General features: G+C 40.9%; 2 protein-coding genes across 8 annotated transcripts in view; one reads left to right on the forward strand and one right to left on the reverse strand.

The window, feature by feature from the left end:
* LOC138754708 (discoidin domain-containing receptor 2-like) overlaps nucleotides 1-20,438 on the forward strand; it is a 126,154-nt gene that overhangs the window by 76,422 nt on the left and 29,294 nt on the right. The gene's annotated exons all lie outside the window — the stretch shown is intronic.
* LOC138754710 (uncharacterized) lies at nucleotides 11,036-13,715 on the reverse strand. The gene is made up of 2 exons (XM_069919430.1): nucleotides 13,432-13,715; nucleotides 11,036-13,400 (listed from the first exon to the last, which is right to left on the reverse strand). Exon 2 carries the CDS (start codon nucleotides 12,356-12,358, stop codon nucleotides 11,291-11,293), a length of 1,068 nt encoding a protein of 355 aa, XP_069775531.1. The 5' UTR covers nucleotides 12,359-13,400; nucleotides 13,432-13,715; the 3' UTR covers nucleotides 11,036-11,290.

The following is a 20,438-nucleotide window of genomic DNA, read 5'->3' on the forward strand; positions in this document are numbered from 1 at the left end:
GGAGGAAGCCTGGCAACTATCGGCCTGTAAGTTTGACGTCTGTGGTAGGTAAATTAATGGAGAAAATTCTTAGAGATAGTACTTATAAACATCTGGATAGACAGGGTCTGATCAGGAGCACTCAACATGGATTTGTGGGAGGAAGGTCATGTTTAGCCAATCTGATTGAATTTTTTGAAGAGGTGACTAGGAATGACTAGGAATGTGGATGTTGTCTATAAGGCCTTCGATAAGGTACCACATGGAAGGTTAGTTAGGAAGGTGCAGTCTTTAGGTATAAATTTTAAGATAGTCAAATGGATTGAACATTGGGTGAAAGGGAGAGGCCAGAGAGTGGTAGTGGATAATTGTCTGTCAGGTTGGAGGCCGGTGACCAGTGGTGTGCCTCAAGGATCTGTATTGGGCCCATTGTTGTTTGTTATATACATTAATGATCTAGATGATGGGGTGGTGAATTGGATTAGTAAATATGCAGACGATACTAAGATAGGTGGAATAGTGGATAATGAAGAAGGTTTTCAAGGATTGCAGAGGGATTTGGGCTGCTTAGAAAAGTGGGCTGAAAAATGGCAGATGGAATTTAATGCTGATAAGTGTGAGGTGCTTCATTTTGGTAAGAAGAATCAGAATAGGACATACGTGGTAAATGGGAGAGCATTGAGGAATACAGAAGAGCAGAAAGATTTAGGAGTAACGGTACATCGTTCCCTGAAGGTAGAAACTCACGTGAATAGGGTGGTGAAGAAGGCTTTTAGTATGCTGGCCTTTATCAATCATTGCATGGAATATAGGAGTTGGGAGGTGATGTTGAGATTGTATAAAACGTTGGTGCGGCCTAATTTGGAGTTCTGTGTGCAGTTCTGGTCGCCTAATTATAGGAAGGATATAAACAGAGTGGAGAGAGTGCAGAGAAGGTTTACCAGAATGTTGCCTGGGTTTAAGCATCTGGAGTATGGGGAGAGATTGGACAGATTGGGTCTTTATTCTTTGGAGCGTAGAAGGTTGAGAGGGGATTTGATAGAAGTATTTAAGATTATGAAAGGGATAGACAGAATGGATGTGGATAGACTATTTCCGTTAAGAGGAGGAAAGATTAAAACAAGAGGACATGAGTTAAGAATTAAGGGGCAGAAATTTAGAGGTAACATGAGGGGGAACTTCTTTACTCAGAGAGTGGTAGCCGTGTGGAATGATCTTCCGGGAGAAATAGTGGCGGCGGAGTCAATTGTATTATTTAAGAAAAGGTTGGACAGGTATATGGATGAGAAGAAGATGGAGGGTTATGGGCATTGTGCAGGGAGGTGGGACTAGAGAGGGGTGTTTGGTTCGGTGCGGACTAGAAGGGCCTAATGGCCTGTTTCCGTGCTGTAATTGTCATGTTATTATGTTTCATTAGCCATAGAACCACTAGCAGAACTGATAAGAACAGAAAATAAAATAAAAGGGATAAAAATAAAAGACAAGGAATATAAAATCAGTCTATTTGGAGATGACGTTATAATATACTTAGCAGAACCAGAAATATCAATAAAAGAATTACATGGGAAATTGAAAGAATATGGAGAAGTGTCGGGATACAAGATTAACGCAAATTAAAGTGAAGCAATGCCAATGAATAATGCGGATTTCTCAAAATTTAAGAAAGAATCACCATTCAGATGGCAAACGCAAGCAATGCGATATGTAGGTATACAAATAAATAAAAACCTCGGCCATCTATATAAACTCAATTATTATCCATTAATGAAAAAATTACCAGACGACTTAGAGCATTGGAAAGATTTACCACTAACACTGATAGGAAGGATAAACTGTATTAAAATGAACATTTTCCCAAGGATACAATACCTATTTCAGACATTACCAATACGCTTAACAGAGAAATTTTTCAAGGATTTAAAGAAAATAATAAGGAAATTTTTATGGAAAGGGGGGGGGGAAACCGAGGATAGCACTAGATAAATTAACAGAATGGTATAAACAAGGAGGCTTACAACTGCCAAACTTTAAAAATTATTATAGAGCTGCACAATTAAGATAACTATCAGATTTTTATCAAACAAGGGAAAAGCCAGATTGGACTAGATTAGAACTAGATAAAATAGGGGAGAAGATACCTGAACATATATTATATAAATGGAATGAAACATTGGTACAATGTAGGAATTCTCCGGTGTTGCATCATCTGCTCAACATTTGGAAGAAGATTCATGTAGAAAGGAATAAAACAAATTACCAACTACCAAAACTAATACTGACGCAAAATCAGCTAATCCCTTTTACAATAGATAACCTTTCCTTGAGAGAATGGGAAAAAAAAGGGATCAAAAGAATAGAATTTTCGGGAAATAAACTATTATCCTTTGAACAATTGAAGGATAAATATAATATAACTTACGATACAATGTTGGCATACTACCAACTGAAATCCTACTTGAAGGACAAATTGGGAAACAGTCTGAGGTTACCAGAGGGAAGTAATTTTGAATATGTGATTACAGACACATGATAATCAAAAAATGTATAACAAACATGTATATTAAACTACAAGAAAAGGAGAACGAGGAAACAAATGGTAAAACCAAACAAAAATGGGAACACGATCTAAGCATCAAGATAAAGAATGAAACATGGGAGAAGCTATGCTTCAGAACCATGAGAAATGCAATAAACACGAGGTTATGTATGATACAATATAACTGGATACACAGGCTATACATTACACCTCAAAAGTTAAATAAATGGGACCCAACAGTATCAGAGAGATGTTTTCGCTGTAAAAAGGAAATGGGAACAACAGTTTTTTTTTAATTTTTTTATTTTTCACACCATAAACCACATTGACCAAGATACATACATTTTCCTTTTCAAATATATACAGTGTCATTTTCTTTCCCCCCCCTCCCTCCTCCCATCTCACCCTCCCTACCCCCCCCATTCATTTAAGGTACAGAATCTAAGATATATTAAACCAGTCAAACAATCTTGTCATTCAATAAAAATAAACAAGAAATTCAACTGAGTCAATTCTTTTCATTTCCTTCTCCTTTTGTTATTTTAGGTGGCAGATGTCCCTGGTAGGTTTTCTCTATTGTGTTTCATGTATGGCTCCCATATTTGTTCAAATATTTCAATATTATTTCTTAAATTATATGTTATTTTTTCTAATGGAATACATTTATTCTTTTTGATATAGCATTATTGTATTCTCAAGTTATCTTCTAATTTCCAGGTTGACATAATACATTTTTTTGCTACGGCTAGAACTATCATAACAAATCTTTTTTGTGCACCATCCAAATCAAGTCCAAATTCTTTGTTTTTTATGTTACTTAGGAGGAAGATCTCTGGGTTTTTTGGTATATTGTTTTCTGTAATTTTATTTAATATCTGGTTTAGAACTTCCCAAAATTTTTCCACTTTCTCACATGTCCAGATTGCATGAATTGTTGTTCCCATTTCTTTTTTTACAACGAAAACATCTGTCAGATACTGTTGGGTCCCATTTATTTAACTTTTGAGGTGTAATGTATAGCCTGTGTATCCAGTTATATTGTATCATACGTAACCTCGTGTTTATTGTATTTCTCATAGTTCCAGAGCATAACTTCTCCCATGTTTCCTTCTTTATCTTTATGTTTAAATCTTGTTCCCATTTTTGTTTAGTTTTACCATTTGTTTCCTCATTCTCCTTCTCTTGCAGTTTAATATACATATTTGTTATAAATTTTTTTGATTATCATTGTGTCTGTAATCACATATTCAAAATTACTTCCCTCTGGTAACCTCAGACTGCTTCCCAATTTGTCCTTCAAATAGGATGTCAGTTTGTATCTTGAGTTATATTATATTTATCCTTCATTTGTTCAAAGGATAGTAATTTATTTCCTGAAAAACAATTTTCTATTCTTTTGATCCCTTTTTTCTCCCATTCTCTAAAGGAAAGGTTATCTATTGTAAAAGGGAGTAACTTATTTTGCGTCAATATTAGTTTTGGTAATTGATCATTTGTTTTATTTCTTTCTACATGAACCTTTTCCAAATATTGAGTAGATGATGTAATACTGGAGAACTTCTATGTTGTACCAATTTTTCATCCCATTTATATAATATGTGTTCAGGTATCTTTTCCCCTATTTTATCTAATTCTAATCTAGTCCAATCTGGCTTTTCCCTTGTTTGATAAAAATCTGATAGGTATCTTAATTGTGCGGCTCTATAATAATTTTTAAAGTTTGGCAGTTGTAAGCCTCCTTGTTTATACCATTCTGTTAATTTATCTCGTGCTATCCTCGGTTTCCCCCTTTCCATAAAAATTTCCTTATTATTTTCTTTAACTCCTTGAAGAATTTCTCTGTCAAGGGTATTGGCAATGCCTGAAATAGGTATTGTATCCTTGGGAAAATATTCATTTTAATACAGTTTATCCTTCCTATTAGTGTTAGTGGTAAGTCTTTCCAATGCTCTAAATCGTCCTGTAATTTTCTCATTAGTGGATAATATTTGAGTTTATATAGATGGCCGAGGTTTATTTATTTGTATACCTAGGTATCTTATTGCTTGCATTTGCCATCTGAATGGTGATTCCTTCTTAAATTTTGAGAAATCTGCATTATTCATTTGCATTGCTTCACTTAAATTTGCGTTAATCTTGTATCCCGACACTTCTCCATATTCCTTCAATTTCTTGTGTAATTCTTTTATTGATAATTCTGGTTCTGTTAAGTATACTATAGCATCATCTGCAAATAAACTGATTTTATATTCCTTGTCTTTTATTTTTATCCCTTTTATTTTATTTTCTATTCTTATCAATTCTGCTAGTGGTTCTATAGCTAACGCGAACAATAAGGGTGATAGTGGGCATCCCTGCCTTGTTGATCTGCTTAAATTAAATTGCTTTGATATATATTCATTTACTGTCATTTTCGCCAATGGCCCCTTATATAATGCTTTAATCCAATTAATATATTTCTCTGGTAAACTGAATTTTTGTAGTACTGTGAATAAATAATTCCATTCTACTCTGTCAAAGGCCTTCTCTGCGTCTAAAGCCTCTGCTACTGTTGGAGCTTTATTTCCTTCTACTCCATGAATTAAGTTAATCAATTTTCAAATATTGTCTGTTGTTCGTCTTTTTTTAATAAATCCAGTTTGGTCTAGATTTACTATTTTTGGTACATAGTCGGCTAATCTGTTTGCTAATAGTTTAGCTATTATCTTATAATCTGTGTTAAGTAATGATATTGGTCTATATGACGGTGGTGCGAGTGGATCTTTCCGTCTTTGTAATTACTGTAATTATTGCTGTTTTGCATGAATCTGGTAAGCTTTGTGTTTTGTCAATCTGGTTGATTACTTCCAGGAGGTTAGGAATTAATAAATCTTTAAATGTTTTATAGAATTCTATTTGGAATCCATCCTCTCCTGGTGTTTTATTATTTGGTAGTTTTTTTTTTATTATCTCCTGTATTTCTTCTATTTCAAATGGATTTGTTAATTTATTTTGTTCCTCTGTTTGTAATTTCGGTAGTTCAATTTTAGTTAAAAATTCATCTATTTTGTCTTCTTTCCCTTCATTTTCAGTTTGGTATAATTGTTCATAAAATTCTCTGAAGTTTTCATTAATCTCCATTGGATTATATGTGATTTGTTTGTCTTTTTTCCTTGATGCCAATACCATTCTCTTAGCTTGTTCTGTCTTAAGCTGCCATGCTAGAATTTTGTGCATTTTTTCCCCTAGTTCATAACATTTCTGTTTTGTCTTTATTATGTTCTTCTCCACCTTATATGTTTGTAGTGTTTCATATTTTATTTTTTTATCTGCCAATTCTCTTCTTTTAGTTGTGTCTTCCTTCCTTGCTAATTCTTTCTCTATATTTACTATTTCCCTTTCCAACTGCTCTGTTTCCTGATTATAGTCCTTCTTCATCTTGGTTACATAACTTATTATTTGCCCTTTGATGAATGCTTTCATTGCATCCCATAGTATAAACTTATCTTTCACTGATTCCGTATTTATTTCAAAGTACGTTTTAATTTGTCTTTCTATGAATTCTCTAAAATCGTGTCTTTTAAGTAGCATGGAGTTTAATCTCCATCTATACATTCTTGGAGGGATGTCCTCTAACTCTGTTGTCAATATCAAGGGTGAATGGTCCGATAATATTCTAGTTTTATATTCTGTTTTTCTTACTCTATCTTGCATATGAGCTGATAACAGGAATAGGTCTATTCTTGAGTATGTTTTATGTCTACCCGAATAATATGAATATTCCTTTTCCTTTGGGTGTTGTTTCCTCCATATATCCAAAAGTTGCATTTCTTGCATCGATTTAATTATAAATTCGGTTACTTTGTTCTTTCTGTTAATTTTTTTCCCAGTTTTATCCATATTTGAATCCAAATTAAGGTTGAAATCCCCTCCTATTAATATGTTCCCTTGCGTGTCTGCTATCTTCAAAAAAATATCTTGCATAAATTTTTGATCTTCTTTGTTAGGTGAATATACATTGAGTAAATTCCAAAACTCCGAGTATATCTGACATTTTATCATTACATATCTCCCTGCTGGATCTATTATTTCCTTTTTTATTTTAATTGGTACATTTTTACTGATTAATATAGCTACTCCTCTAGCTTTTGAATTATATGACGCTGCTGTTACATGTCCTACCCAATCTCTCTTTAATTTCTTATGCTCTATTTCAGTTAAATGTGTTTCTTGCACGAATGCTATATCAATTTTTTCTTTTTTCAGTAAATTTAGCAGTTTCTTCCTTTTGATTTGGTTATGTATTCCATTAATATTTAAAGTCGTATAGTTCAACGTAGCCTTTTCATACTTTTTTTTATCTTCCCTTTCCGTTTCCTCATCGTCCTTTCCTTCTTATCCATTTCTGCTTTCTTGTTTTGAACACTTTATAAGACAACATTTCTAAAACATCAAACATTTCCCTTATTCTCCTATCTAAAATTTCTTTAACCCCATTCTCCCCTCCCCATCCTGAGTTGCCCTTTATCCCTTGTCGGGCAACCACATCTCCCCTCTCCATTTGGATTTGCGAATTCACTCGCAAGCATCAACTGATTTTGCAGTGACCGTAACTCCTCCGCACCCAGCCCTCCCCAGAAAAGATTTCAATTTTCATATATAACAAAGGTCACTCTTTTAATTACCTCCTTATTTCCTCTGTTCCCTTTCATTCCCTTATTAATTCTTATCTATACTCTATATATTTTTCTCTAAAAACGGATACACTCATGTACACACATATATACATACACATCTATATATACACCCATATACACACATACATATAGTTCGTGGTCATTTTTACTCTCATTTTATGTCTTCATCTCTCTGCTTGTTTTGTAGTTGTTCTGCAAATTTTCGTGCCTCATCCGGCTCCGAGAATAGTCTGTTTTGTTGCCCTGGAATAACTATTTTAAGTACCGCTGGGTACTTTAACTTAAATTTATATCCTTTTTTCCATAGGATCGTTTTTGCTGTATTGAACTCCTTTCTCTTCTTCAGGAGTTCAAAACTTATGTCTGGATAGAAAAAAATTTTTTGACCTTTGTATTCCAGTGGCTTTTTGTCTTCTCTTATTTTCTTCATTGCTTTCTCCAATATATTTTCTCTTGTTGTATATCTTAAGAATTTTACCAAAATGGATCCTGGTTTTTGCTGCGGCTGTGGTTTCGGGGCTAGTGTTATAGACAATAGACAATAGGAACTGGAGTAGGCCCTTCGGCCTGTCAATTGTTGGACTCTGGCTTTAATTTATTTACTCTTAATTTAGTCTATGTGTGAGCTGAGTCCAGCGCGTTCGTTGAATGAAGTGATAGGAGAAGGTATTCGGTTCAACAGTCAGTTTATTACACCACACAGCACAGCACAGCACAAGAATAAAACTTAACAGAGCTCTGGGTCAGTCTGTTAGTTCATAGGTCACCTGCCAGTGAGCTACTCCCCGAGACTGACCCCTATTGTCCAGTTGGCACAGTTTATATAGGTCAATCTTATCACACAGAACAAAAGTTGTTTTCCCTGCTAGATCTTTTTGCATAAGGGTTATCACAAGTCATCTCCTGTTTTGCAGATTTCTGGGGTGTAGCCTTCCCATGTTAATCCTCCAGGCCAGACTATCCTGTTGTTTAGATCTGAAATTAATTCATCCCCAGATATTTCTAATCACCATACGGTCCCTGTCTGGCCAATTTCTGCTGTTCTCTTTAACACCTCCTCGTGCCTTAATCTTCCTCCTAGACTGGTTTTCCATTCCCTTTGATTCTTGCGGGCCATTCTTTGTTCTGATCTGGCCTGTGTCTCCTGTGCTACTTCCCACCTCCTTCAGTTGAGCATTCCTCCTAAATCGTTTTATGCATATCCTCTCCCTGTATCTTGGGAGCAGCCAATTTTGTTCAGCCAACTTTGCTCCATGCTGTGACAGCCACTTAGCCACATTCCTCTTTCCCTGACTCATGCAGTACAAATAAACTTATTGATTAATCATTTATTTCATAATGTTTTAACCCCTAGATTCCAACAGTCCCCCTTTTGGTCTCATGAAAATGAGACCAACCACCAGTTAACTTATTAGATAGAGAAATCCGGGTTACATGCCAGGGTTGGCATTTCTGATCCCTTGTAATCATTACACTCTTGAGAGGGCAGTATGGACAAATACATGCCTTGGGGTCTGGGGATGTCTCTCTGTGACAGCGCTCGTTGAATGAGGCACTGGAGACAGGGAAGGATGCACGGGATCAGAATCAACGCCAAAACCGCAAATCCAGCAACTAGCACTATAGTATGTATCCATCCCCAGTCTCCAGAGAACAAATTTCCCAGCCATGCGCTGCCCAAGGGTCGCCAGGTCTGAACCGGGACGTGAGCTAATTTGCGAATACCTGAAGAAATCTCCTTTACTGCTTGCCCATTGTCATCGATTTTTAAACAACAATAGATTCTACCATCAACAGTCCCTGGAGTCCAATATGTTCTTTAAAGGGACCCGTTCAGAAAGTTCTTAGTCCGTAGTTGCTCACAGGTTCTCAGTCGCCGCCGTACGAATCTGTTCCAGTGTCCGTGCTGGTGGGTCCGTGGCTGCACACTGACTCCAATGATACCACGTCTCGCCTTTTCCCTGTAGTCGAACCGCGTGGGACGTCCTCTCCACCACTCGGTAGGGTCCTGTCCACCTGGGCTCCGACCACTTTCCCTTGATGACCTTTAGCAGAATCCACTCCGCGACTGAAGGTATCGGTGTTTCCCCTTCTCTGTTGGGACTTGTGACCTGTTGTGAAAAATCTGACACCAGAGCCGTTAGTTTATCATAATACAGCTTGCATCCCATTGAACTTACCTCATTCTTCGTAGTCTGACTTCCGGCTCCTGGTCCCGGGAACTGGTGCCCCGTTCGTAGTTCATATGGAGTGAATCCTGTCACAGAACTTACCGAACTCCTTATTGACATTAATGCCAGAGGCAACGCATCAACCCAATTTAGTTTGGTCCGTGCCTGTACTTTCCCGATCTTACCTTTTATTGTTTGGTTCATCCTCTCCACTATTTTCTGCCATGTTAATGCCTTCATGGGTAAACGTAACATTTGGAGCATTCAGGATCTTTTCTAGTCTCGTCTGCCTTAACGAAGTCATTGTAAATGCTGTGGAGCTCACAAATGCTACAATACTATGTGTTGTTAATACTGTCAGGCCATGTCCCATTACTATGTGTGCCACCTTTTGTAGAATCTTTGCTACTCCTGCTGCATGTCTTGTACATGGTGGGTGTCTGTCTTCCGTTGGGTCTAGTGTGATACTCCCATACATGAGCACACATCTTCCACCCCCTTTTTTCTGAAAAAGAACACCATCAATTGTGTGTGCTTTTTCAGAAACATCCAAAAAGAAAGGTAGTTATAATTTGGAATCGCCAAATCTATAGCTGTTGTAAGAGCTTGCTTCAATAGAATAAAACTCATCTCAGCCTGTGCAGTCCAATCAAGTGTAGCTCCCAGATTCCTCATCCCCTGCTCATTCACCAAAGTTCGCAGTGGATGTGTCAACTCACCATACGATGGGATAAACTGCCTACTATAACCTGACAAACCCAATAACAAAAGCATCTCCTTTACTGTCTTTGGTTTTGGATGATGTAGTATTGCATCTGCCAAATAGGGGTGTAATCTGACAGTTCGAAGGTCATGGAATCAACCTGCTGACAAAAACCCACATCTGCTGATCCCACTGACCACAGGTTCTCAGGGAGAGAGTCTAGCATAGGGGCCGAGTTGGGGTGATCCATCTTCTCTCTACCATGAAAGCGTTCAATCTGTCTATGCTCAAGGAGGACTTGATCATGTGTCGGAGACAAAATTCTGTATGCCTGACCAGATGAGGAGAACTGCACTGTCGGTATTTGGGTGTCAGACCAGTCCCTTAGGGACTTCAAGTTCCGACACATCGGTCCCAAATCTTTTGCCTGATGAGTAGTGCCAATTGCAAGGGTGACATGAGGGATGGCCTCACCTGCCATCTCATACCATTCCAGCTGTTCAGATGTCAGTGCCACCGCAGCGGCCACTCCCTCCTTTCCTAGCACTATGTAGTCCGAATTAATTTCCCATTGCCTGCCCTCTACCTCTTCATAAAAGGCATGCTGATACATTTCATCCCCATCCCTATCGTAAAAGAGGGTCATATGGGGAGGGTCCGAGGGAGGGGTATACGGGTGTAACGTCTGGATCCACGGCTTCCATTGATTATAAAGCTTTAGCAGCCCTCCCTTCTGTGGGTCCTCAGGTTGCAGCAGCCCCCAGTAAATGTCAGCCCATTGTCCCTCAGACGCGGATCCTCCAGCTGCCGCCAACAACATCTGAGAACCGGAATGCAGTGTAGTTAATGAACAGTTCATAGAATATCCATTTGGAAAGGTGACCTCTATTCCGCTGGGTCCACAAAGGATCGATGCTCCGCACTTGACCAACAGGTCTCTGCCCAAGAGATTGGTAGGGTACCTGGCTGACAAAATGTACTGATGTGTAAAAGTCTGTCCTGCCACAGAAGTGACTAGTGGTGTAGAAAACGGCAGATTTTCTGGTGTACCCGAGAACCCTATCAGCTGGACGCTAGAGGATGATGTTTTATCTTGAAACTCAGCGCCAGTGAGTGTTGAAAACCTGGCTCCCGTATCCACTAAAAAGGATACTTTCATGTCCATAACTTTAATCTGCAGGAAAGGGTCTGCCAACCTAGCCTGCTCGTGGGTGCTCGGGCTCCGTCACTGTGGGCAATATTGCTCCTCCTCTGTCAGCAAAGGGAATTGTCTCTTTGGAGCTAAAGCCGCATGGGGTGCCTGATGTACCGGGGGTGGCACCGACGATCTCTGGGACTGGACCCAATGCTCATTTTGTGGTGGTCCATATCCCCTTCCCCCAGTGTCCCGAGGATGTCCTGGCTGACCGCATACAAAACATACGGCTGGCTGCATACGTGGAGCACCCCGACCTCTCCCTCTTACTCGGAATCCCCCCATTGGACCTCCCATTCTGGCCACATAGGTGGGACCCGGTGCCCAATATGGGGCCGGGTGCCAACTCATATTATTCCCTTGTGGTGGCTGCGTTGGCTGCTGAATCATCTGGTTTGCACCCTTTGAGGAAATCTTTTTTTCCTCATTCGCCTTTTGCCTAGCCTCTGCTAATTGAAGCTTAAGGAGTTGCACTTGTGCCGACTCCGTAGTTTGTTTGTCCTCCTTTTGCTTAGCCCTGTAACGTTTCAGGTGATGGGTCAAATATTTTTCCCATTGCTCACTCGAGCAGCCAGGAATATCAGGGTTATTCTCTAATGCCTCCCTAACTACAGCTGGCAGTCCACTCGTTACTGCAGCCCTAAAGAGTGTAGTCTGCAAGGGATCTGTGGCTGGGTGTACTCCTGCCTTATCAGTCCAACTCTCCCTACACTGACTCAAAAAAGTCGAGATCTCCTCATCCTCCTTTATGGAAAAGGTCAGGGACTGCATGACACCGGGGGGAACGGGAAACTTATCTCTCATTGCCCCTCCTACTGCCGTAGCATGGTTGGCAAATGGCTCAGCATCGAGGCACCTAGTGATTCCTGCGATCATTTCTACCTGCTGAATCTCCCACAGCCCAAGCTGTTTCCCCAATAATGCTCTCCAATCCCCTATGGCTATCTTATGTCCCATCGTAAATTGGCAGAACTTTCCCATCCACGCTCCACCTCCCTCAGTCGGAGGTGGCATTTTGTCCAAAATACAATTCATGTCAGTGAATGAGAAGGGTTGATACCTTTCCCCAATTTGCGGACCCTCATAAATTAGCAGCATCTGTCTATATCTTTCTGGAAGCCGTACTTCCCCCCTTTCCCGCAACGCATATCCCAAAGGGAAGCGAGGGTTCTCCTGACCCTGTCTTCTGTGTGTGATCACGCTTCCCTCTCTGCTTCTCCTAAGTACAGTAACAGCCGGATTTTTTCAAACCCTCGTGGAACCTTCCCCTGATTCTGCAGCTCTCTCCATATCTGTTCGTACCGTGCCATAGCCTGTACCTCCTCTCCCTTCGGTACTCCTCCCAGTAATTGATCCCTTGTATTTTCCCACTGTCTGTCTACAGATGGGGGAACTCCTCTGTCTTCCCCGAACTCTTGCCCTACATCCCTTATTACTCCTTCCATCTCTGTTCCGATCTTTAACCCTTTAGAGTTCGTGATTTTGACACCCTGCAATCTACTTCGTCCCTTCCCACGTTGTATAACCACTAGATGACCAGCAGCTCCCTGAAAACAGGTGTTCCCCTTCAGGGATGATCAGAGAGAGAGCCAGGTGGGGGATTATGTGTCTCGTGGTTGTGTGAAGTGTCTGTTTGTTTTGCGGTTAGTCTGTGTACACAGGTGCCTCACTGTGTGACTGCCTATCCCCACTGTGTTTCCCTGATCCGTATTCTAAATACCTTGCCTCTATGCCCTCTCTACCCTGTAAAACAGTACAATCTGTAACCTCTGCTACCCCTTTTTCAGAAGTACTTAAAACATCGAGAGTAATACAGTGATATACACAGCAACAATACCAGTGTGCATGAAAAAACAGTTAAATGCCGAACACCTTATACAGATACTTATTACTATTATGGTACACGATTCTTAAACAAATACTTATTACACACTATAGAAACAAATAACTATAACACAATACACCTTATACAGATACTTATTATACACTACTATGGTACACGATTCTTAAACAAATACTTATTACACACTATAGAAACAAATAACTATCACCCCATACACCTTATACTACTTGGCCAAGTGTCTAAATCTACCTCTCGAGATTGCTACAAGGGGCTCCAACCCCGTACTACTAGAGGGACCTCAACCTCCTTAGAGGGATTCCAACCAGACCTCAACCTCCTTAGAGGGATTCCAACCTTTTCCTAGAGGGACCTCAACCTCCGTAGAGGGATTCCAACCTCCTTTTCCTCGAGGGACCTCAACCTCCGTAGAGGGATTCCAACCGGACCTCAACCTCCTTAGAGGGATTCCAACCTTTTCCTAGAGGGACCTCAACCTCCGTAGAGGGATTCCAACCTCCTTTTCCTAGAGGGACCTCAACCTCCGTAGAGGGATTCCAACCTCCTTTTCTTCGAGGGACCTCAACCTCCGTAGAGGGATTCCAACCTCCTTTTCTTCGAGGGACCTCAACCTCCGTAGAGGGATTCCAACCTCCTTTTCTTCGAGGGACCTCAACCTCCGTAGAGGGATTCCAACCTCCTTTTCCTAGAGGGACCTCAACCTCCGTAGAGGGATTCCAACCTCCTTTGTTTTATTCTTGTCTTTAACTAGGTCTTTTGCAGAGTAGTGACAACACACAAATTTATCTTTGCCAATAGCAGAACTTCGTTTGAACAGGCGTCTGCTTACCTCCCTCTGTTGAATGGTCACTTGTTGTTATCATCACACCACAATCGACCGGTGTTTCGTATCTTTTCTTCCGTCACTTCTCCATCTTCATCACGTCGGGGTCACCAAATTGTTGGACTCTGGCTTTAATTTATTTACTCTTAATTTAGTCTATGTGTGAGCTGAGTCCAGCGCGTTCGTTGAATGAAGTGATAGGAGAAGGTATTCGGTTCAACAGTCAGTTTATTACACCACACAGCACAGCACAGCACAAGAATAAAACTTAACAGAGCTCTGGGTCAGTCTGTTAGTTCATAGGTCACCTGCCAGTGAGCTACTCCCCGAGACTGACCCCTATTGTCCAGTTGGCACAGTTTATATAGGTCAATCTTATCACACAGAACAAAAGTTGTTTTCCCTGCTAGATCTTTTTGCATAAGGGTTATCACAAGTCATCTCCTGTTTTGCAGATTTCTGGGGTGTAGCCTTCCCATGTTAATCCTCCAGGCCAGACTATCCTGTTGTTTAGATCTGAAATTAATTCATCCCCAGATATTTCTAATCACCATACGGTCCCTGTCTGGCCAATTTCTGCTGTTCTCTTTAACACCTCCTCGTGCCTTAATCTTCCTCCTAGACTGGTTTTCCATTCCCTTTGATTCTTGCGGGCCATTCTTTGTTCTGATCTGGCCTGTGTCTCCTGTGCTACTTCCCACCTCCTTCAGTTGAGCATTCCTCCTAAATCGTTTTATGCATATCCTCTCCCTGTATCTTGGGAGCAGCCAATTTTGTTCAGCCAACTTTGCTCCATGCTGTGACAGCCACTTAGCCATATTCCTCTTTCCCTGACTCATGCAGTACAAATAAACTTATTGATTAATCATTTATTTCATAATGTTTTAACCCCTAGATTCCAACAGTCCCCCTTTTGGTCTCATGAAAATGAGACCAACCACCAGTTAACTTATTAGATAGAGAAATCCGGGTTACATGCCAGGGTTGGCATTTCTGATCCCTTGTAATCATTACACTCTTGAGAGGGCAGTATGGACAAATACATGCCTTGGGGTCTGGGGATGTCTCTCTGTGACAGCGCTCGTTGAATGAGGCACTGGAGGCAGGGAAGGATGCACGGGATCAGAATCAACGCCAAAACCGCAAATCCAGCAACTAGCACTATAGTATGTATCCATCCCCAGTCTCCAGAGAACAAATTTCCCAGCCATGCGCTGCCCAAGGGTCGCCAGGTCTGAACCGGGACGTGAGCTAATTTGCGAATACCTGAAGAAATCTCCTTTACTGCTTGCCCATTGTCATCGATTTTTAAACAACAATAGATTCTACCATCAACAGTCCCCGGAGTCCAATATGTTCTTTAAAGGGACCCGTTCAGAAAGTTCTTAGTCCGTAGTTGCTCACAGGTTCTCAGTCGCCGCCGTACGAATCTGTTCCAGTGTCCGTGCTGGTGGGTCCGTGGCTGCACACTGACTCCAATGATACCACGTCTCGCCTTTTCCCTGTAGTCGAACCGCGTGGGACGTCCTCTCCACCACTCGGTAGGGTCCTGTCCACCTGGGCTCCGACCACTTTCCCTTGATGACCTTTAGCAGAATCCACTCCGCGACTGAAGGTATCGGTGTTTCCCCTTCTCTGTTGGGACTTGTGACCTGTTGTGAAAAATCTGACACCAGAGCCGTTAGTTTATCATAATACAGCTTGCATCCCATTGAACTTACCTCATTCTTCGTAGTCTGACTTCCGGCTCCTGGTCCCGGGAACTGGTGCCCCGTTCGTAGTTCATATGGAGTGAATCCTGTCACAGAACTTACCGAACTCCTTATTGACATTAATGCCAGAGGCAACGCATCCACCCAATTTAGTTTGGTCCGTGCCTGTACTTTCCCGATCTTACCTTTTATTGTTTGGTTCATCCTCTCCACTATTTTCTGCCATGTTAATGCCTTCATGGGTAAACGTAACATTTGGAGCATTCAGGATCTTTTCTAGTCTCGTCTGCCTTAACGAAGTCATTGTAAATGCTGTGGAGCTCACAAATGCTACAATACTATGTGTTGTTAATACTGTCAGGCCATGTCCCATTACTATGTGTGCCACCTTTTGTAGAATCTTTGCTACTCCTGCTGCATGTCTTGTACATGGTGGGTGTCTGTCTTCCGTTGGGTCTATTGTGATACTCCCATACATGAGCACACATCTTCGCAATTTTACTGATCATGGCTGATCACTACCATCAGTACCCCTTTCCAGCCTTATCCCCATAACCCTTAACTCCTTTGCCCACTAGAGTCTTATCTAACTCTCTTTTGAACATAGTCAGCGAATCCGCCTCTACCACCCTCTGTGGCAGAGCATTCCACACATTCACACTTCTCTGGGTAAAAAAATGTTTTCTCATCTCCGTCCTAAAGGGCCTACCCTGTATTCTTAAACTATGTCCTCTAGACCTCGTCTCCCCCATCATTGGGAACAAGTAATCCGACTTCACCCTGTCTATTCCCCTGATGATTTGTATACCTCAATCATGTCCCTCCTCATCCTTCTAAACTCCATCGGATACAAGTCCAGTTTTTCTAGCCTTTCAGCATATGTCAACCCTGCCATCCCTGGAACTAACCTTGTAAATCTGCGCTGCACACCCTCTATAGCTAGTATGTCCTTCCACAAAATTGGAGACCAGAACTGGACGCAATACTCCAGGCGGGGTCTCACCAGGTCCCTGTACAACTGCAGAAGGGCATCTCTGTTCCTATACTCCAATCCCCTCTTTATGAAAGCCAACATGCCATTAGCCTTCTTCACAGCTTTCTGAACCTGCATGCTAGTCTTCAGTGACCGGTGAACAAGTACTCCCAGATCCATTTGCTCCTCCCCACTCCCTAGCTTGTCTCCATTTAAATAATACTCAGCTTTCCTATTATTGCCCCCAAAATGGATAACCTCACATTTGCTTACATTGAACGTCATCTTCCATTCAACAGCCCACTCCCCCAACCTGTCCAAGTCCCTCTGCATTTTCCTGACATCCTCCTCACACCCCACACCGACACCCAGTTTTGTGTCATCTGCAAATTTGCTCAAGTTATTAATAATCCCCTCATCCAAATCATTTACATAAATTACAAACAACTGAGGACCCAATACCAATCCCTGCGGCACTCCACTCGTCACATCCTGCCATCCTGAAAAAGACCCGCTTACCCCAACCCTTTGTTTCCTATTTCTTAACCAATTTCCTATCCATATCAGCACCTTATCTCTAATACCATGCTCCCTGATCTTGCCCACTAGTCTCCCGTGCAGTACCTTATCAAAGGCCTTCTGGAAGTCCAAATACACCACATCCACTGGCTCTCGCAAGTCCACCTTCTTTGTCACATCCTCGAAAAATTCCAGAAGGTTAGTCAAGCATGACTTACCCTTAAGGAATCCATGCTGACTAGCCCTTATACTATTATTTCTGCCTAAGTGTTCTGCTATTACTCCTTTTATGATAGACTCCAATATCTTCCCCACCACTGACGTCAGGCTAACCGGTCAATAATTTCCCGTTTTCTCCCTCCCTCCCTTCTTAAAAATCGGCACCACATCAGCCACTCTCCAATCCTCAGGGACCTCCCCCGAATCTATGGAACTTTGCAAAATGTCGACCAGTGCTTCCACAATTTCCATAGCAACTTCTTTAAGCACCCTGGGATGCAGCCCTTCAGGCCCTGGGGATTTATCAGCCCTCAGTCCCAACAATTTACTCACAACCTCCTGTTTCTGGATCCGGATATCCATTAGATCCCCTACTTCCCCAGGAAAGTTCCCCAAGTCTCTTGATACTGCATGACCACTACCCCCTAACTGACCATAACCTATATCTTCCTTGGTGAAGAACGTTGCAAAGTATTTGTTAAATTCCTCAGCCATCTCCTTGTTTCTGGTAATAATTTCACCCTTTTCCATTCTTAATGGACCAATTTTAGACCGAACCAATTTCTTCCTCTTCACATATTTAAAAAAGCTTTTGCTATCCTCCATTATATTATTTGCTAATTTCCTCTCGTACTTCATTTTCCCCTCTCTTATGACTTTCTTAGTTACCCTCTGATGCTCTTTGAAGGTTTCCCAATCCTCTAACTTCCCACTCTGCTTCGCTATCCTATACTTACTCCCTTTGGATTTGATATTACACTTGATTTCATTAGTTAGCCACGGCTGCCATTTGCATCTCCTAGAGCCTTTCCTCCACTTTGGAATAAATTTGTCCTGAAACCTGTGAAAAATGTCCAAAAATACCTGCCATTTTTCCCCAGTTGTCCTCCCAGCTAGTGTATCTTTCCATTTTATTTTGGCTAGCTCCTCCCTCATAGCTGCATAATCCATTTCTTCCTGTAATTCTGGTCTTCCTAGGACCCTGGGGATCCAATCTTTTATAAATTCTCTCATGTTCTTGCCTTCTTCATCTTCCTTAAGGCCCACTATCTTTATATTATTTCTTCTATTATAGTTTTCCATTATATCTATCTTCTGAGCTAACAGCTCTTGTACCTCTTTAACTTTTTTATTAAATTCTTCTAATTTCTCTTTTAAGTCCTCTACTTCCATTTCTACGATTATTTCTCGTTCTTCCACATTGTCCACTCTTTTTCCTATCTCTGATATGACCATCTCTATTTTATTCATTTTTTCTTCTGCACTCTTAATTCTTCTTTTTATTTCATTAAATTCTTGTAATTGCCATTCTTTTACTGATTCCATATATTCTTTAAAAAAATATATATCCATTTCCTGCCTTTCCCTTCTTCTTCCATTTCTCTATGTTCCTCTTCTTCTTCTTCCTCTGGGTTGGCCATCTGTTGTTTCCTTGTTTTCTTTTTACTCTCTTCTTTCTTGTTCTCGTTGTTTTCTGTGTTCTCTTCCTTTTGCTGTGTTGCAGCTGTCACTCTCAGCTGTGGAGATCGACTCCTCAGCTGTTCCCCCCTCCTGTCAGTGTGTTTTTTTTCATGCGCGGTTGCGCACTTTTACTCAGCTCTGCGAGCCATTTTTGTAGTCCCGAGCTCGGGACTTCCACCGACCTTAGGGAGCAGGCTTCTCTCTCCGTAGCGGGCCTCCTCGGACAGGTAAGGCCTTCACCTTCTTCTTCCAACGTTCTTTCTTCTTCTCTTTTTCCCATTGCTTTCGACTTTTCTCTCTTCGCTGCCATTTTCTTCTCACCTTTACTTTTACTTTGTTTTAATTTTTATTCTTGTACCTTTGTTTTGTGTGTTTTTTTAAAAACTTTTCCGGAGAGGGCTGGAGTTCCCTGACCGGCCACTACTCCATCATGTGAGTCCTCCGGGAACAACAGTTCATGCAATTTGGACAAGTGAGAAAGTGAAAAAATTTTGGGAAGATCTAAACCAGATACTAAATAAAATCACAAAAAGCAATATACCAAAAAACCCAGAGATCTTCCTCCTAAGTAATATAAAAAACAAAGAATTTGGATTCGATTTGGATGGAGCACAAAAAAGATTTGTTATGATAGCCCTAGCTGTAGCAAAAAAATGTATTATGTCAACCTGGAAATTAGAAGATAACTTGAGAATACAACAATGGTGTATAGAAATGAATAAATGTATTCCATTAGAAAAAAATAACATATAATTTAAGAAATAACATTAGAATATTTGAACAAATATGGGAGCCATACATGAAACACAATAGAGAAAACCTACCGTGGACATCTACCACCTAAAATGACAGAAGGAGAAGATAATGAAAAGAACTGACTCAGTGGAATTTCTTGTTTATTTTTATTGAGTGACAACATTGTTTAACGGGTTTAATGTATCTTATATTCTGAACTTTAAATAAATGGGAGGGGAGGAGAGAAGGGGGGGAGAAAACGACACTGTATATATTTAAGAAGGAAAATGTATGTATCTTGATCAATATGGTTTATAGTGTGAAAAATAAAAAATTTTAAAAAAAGGTTGACCTCCAGGATGGCGAATGCAATATTGACATTCATTTCTAGAGGGATAGCGTACAAGAGCAGGGGTGTGATGCTGAGAATCTGTATACCCTGTTGAGACCTCACTTGGACACCGTGTACAGTTTTAGGTGCCTTATTTGAGAAAAGACACACTGGCATTGGAGAGAGTTCAGAGGTTTACTGGACTGATACCAGAAATGAAAGGGTTAGCACGTGAGGAACTGTGCTCTTGGACTCTCCTAGAGGCATTTCGAATACTGAGAAGCCTGGACAGGGTAGATGTGGCAAGGATGTTTCTCATGGTCAGGGAGTCCAGGACAAGAGGGCACAACTTCAGGATAAAAGGGTGTCAATTTAAAACCGGGGTGCAGAAAAATGACTTTAGTCAGAGGGCCGGTGGAACTTGTAGCCGCAGGCGGCTGTGGAAGTGAGGTCATTGGGTGTATTTAAGGGAGAGATCGGCAGGTATTTGATCAGTCAGGGCCTCAAGGGTTATGGGGAGAGTTGGAGGATGGATTAGCTCACG

This window comes from Narcine bancroftii, chromosome 2, assembly GCF_036971445.1.
Source record: "Narcine bancroftii isolate sNarBan1 chromosome 2, sNarBan1.hap1, whole genome shotgun sequence".
NCBI lineage: Eukaryota > Metazoa > Chordata > Chondrichthyes > Torpediniformes > Narcinidae > Narcine > Narcine bancroftii.